Raw genomic sequence first — 1,817 nt, 5'->3', positions numbered from 1 at the left:
GGAGGCACAATTGAAATGTGCTCGCTCAACTATCCCCAAAAAGCAACCTCAAACCTTCCTGCCAACACACAGAAATTATCTTCTGTGTCTGATTTGTGTTTGTGTGATGTTCATCCCATGACACTGCATGTGGATGAAGATGGGTGGTAGTGAAGGCGGGAGTCGAGAAAGCAGAGGGGAGGAGGAGCGCGCTCACCTACAGCGTAAAGGTGCTTCAGTCGAGTAAGTGCTTGAAGAGCAACTCTTTTTTTTTTTTCTCTCCTCTTTCTTTTGCAACCATTGCTCGCTTGACAGGCCCAGACAGAATGACATCACTTCCTAAAAACCCATCAAAGAGAGTCCATCTCCTGCAGAAATGCGGCTCAGATGCACCCCGGCAGGAAACAGGAAATGTAAATGTTCGGGTGAAGTTTTTGCAGCACCCCTCGAGTGGGAGCGCCGCCGCCGAGGTAACATGCGAAAGCAAAACCTCCTTGAGCTGCTTTCTGCCCTGTTACTCGCCAGAGGATCTGCCGGGAACGGTAAGAAACCGCCTTTCGCCTTCCCAGGTGGGACCGCGTTGCGTGCCTGCAGCGATGGGACCGAGTCGTAGGGCAACACCCTCCCAACCGAGCGCTAGGAGAAGATCTGTGGGGACTTGCTCTTCGCTTCTTTTCGCTGTGCTTACCCTCTCTGTTTTCTGCTGCCTGACTTGTTCAAAGCTTTGACTTTTTTTCCTTAGACCTAACCCCGAACGGCAGCAACCGGGTCCTACAATTCCTACATTTCCTAAATTGCAGGTGTGTAGGGGACCTTTTTTTTCCACAGTTTCCATGCTGGCCTACCAGGCATTTTGGTTCTAATTTTAATAATTTGTGGTACTTTTTTAACCCCACACCCATAGTATCAGCATTTAATAGTAAAGTTAAAGACGGAGCACCGCTTCCATTCAAAAGCCGGCTGCTGATTTCCGTAGACTGGGTGCACGGAAACCGGTTTAACAAAAGAACAGCTGGTTCTAGAGACAAATATTTTGAATTCTCAGCTGCAGAACAAAGTGGTCGGCACCATGGATTTAGGTCCTGACCTTCTGAAGGGAAGAACCGTGAGTGGAAAAGCCACTTGCAACAAAATGCAGAAGCACTGGGGTGTTGTTGCAGAGGCTCTCACCTGCTCACAGGGGGCAGTTTGTTCCACTGGCATTTTGGCAACCAGCAACTGTGCAAGACAGGCAGTTCTTTTAGTAAAACCTTGCCAGGTGATGCTTATATGCCTTTCAGTGTCAGACAAGTCACTGTGGAAGTGCTTCAGTATGCACTAGAGCAAATCAGAGGTCCCAGGGAATGGGCACGACACAAGCACCGCAGAATGATCAGGCTCCAGCTATCTTAGCTCATTTGCAGCGTATCATCACCATCTGCCCAGGGTGGAGGGACACCTTGGTCCTTGACCCCGCCAGCCCACGGCTGGGCTCCCCCTGCCCTTTGCAAAGGGCGTTAAAGGCTGCACAAAGCACCAGGCAGATGTCACGTACCAGGTGCCCCAACCCACTCCCCACTGCCTTTACAGGCTTCCTACCGGTAGGTCCACTTTTAAATTCTGGTTGATTTTGGAACGGTTCCCTTCCCTGGCTGCTGTCAGCCCCAGCTCTGCTGAGCCAGCCTCCAGCTGCTGGGAAGGGGAGCAGAGCACCCACCCGGAGAAGAGCAGGGACACTCGCTCTCCACACGAAGGTGGCTTTTGCTTGTGCAACCAGCCCCAAAAATGTACCTGGGGCTTACTCTGGGGGAAGGGGGGATTCTGTGAACTCGGGCCTTGGGGGCAAAATTGGACTGTAA

At 51.5% G+C, this 1,817-nt stretch overlaps 1 protein-coding gene across 1 annotated transcript in view; it reads left to right on the top strand.

The window, feature by feature from the left end:
- Positions 1-454: 454 nt before the first annotated feature.
- TMEM154 (transmembrane protein 154) overlaps positions 455-1,817 on the top strand; it is a gene marked incomplete at its 3' end in the record, with an annotated part of 13,287 nt that continues 11,924 nt past the window's right edge. Inside the window, exon 1 of the mRNA XM_010079370.1 lies at positions 455-521. Within this exon, the coding sequence (XP_010077672.1) occupies positions 455-521 (67 nt within the window). The remainder of the gene's footprint in view (positions 522-1,817) is intronic.

The sequence above is a fragment of the Pterocles gutturalis genome, unplaced genomic scaffold (genome assembly GCF_000699245.1).
Source record: "Pterocles gutturalis isolate BGI_N339 unplaced genomic scaffold, ASM69924v1 scaffold964, whole genome shotgun sequence".
NCBI classification, from domain to species: Eukaryota; Metazoa; Chordata; class Aves; order Pterocliformes; family Pteroclidae; genus Pterocles; species Pterocles gutturalis.
This window is presented reverse-complemented; position numbering and strand designations above follow the sequence as displayed.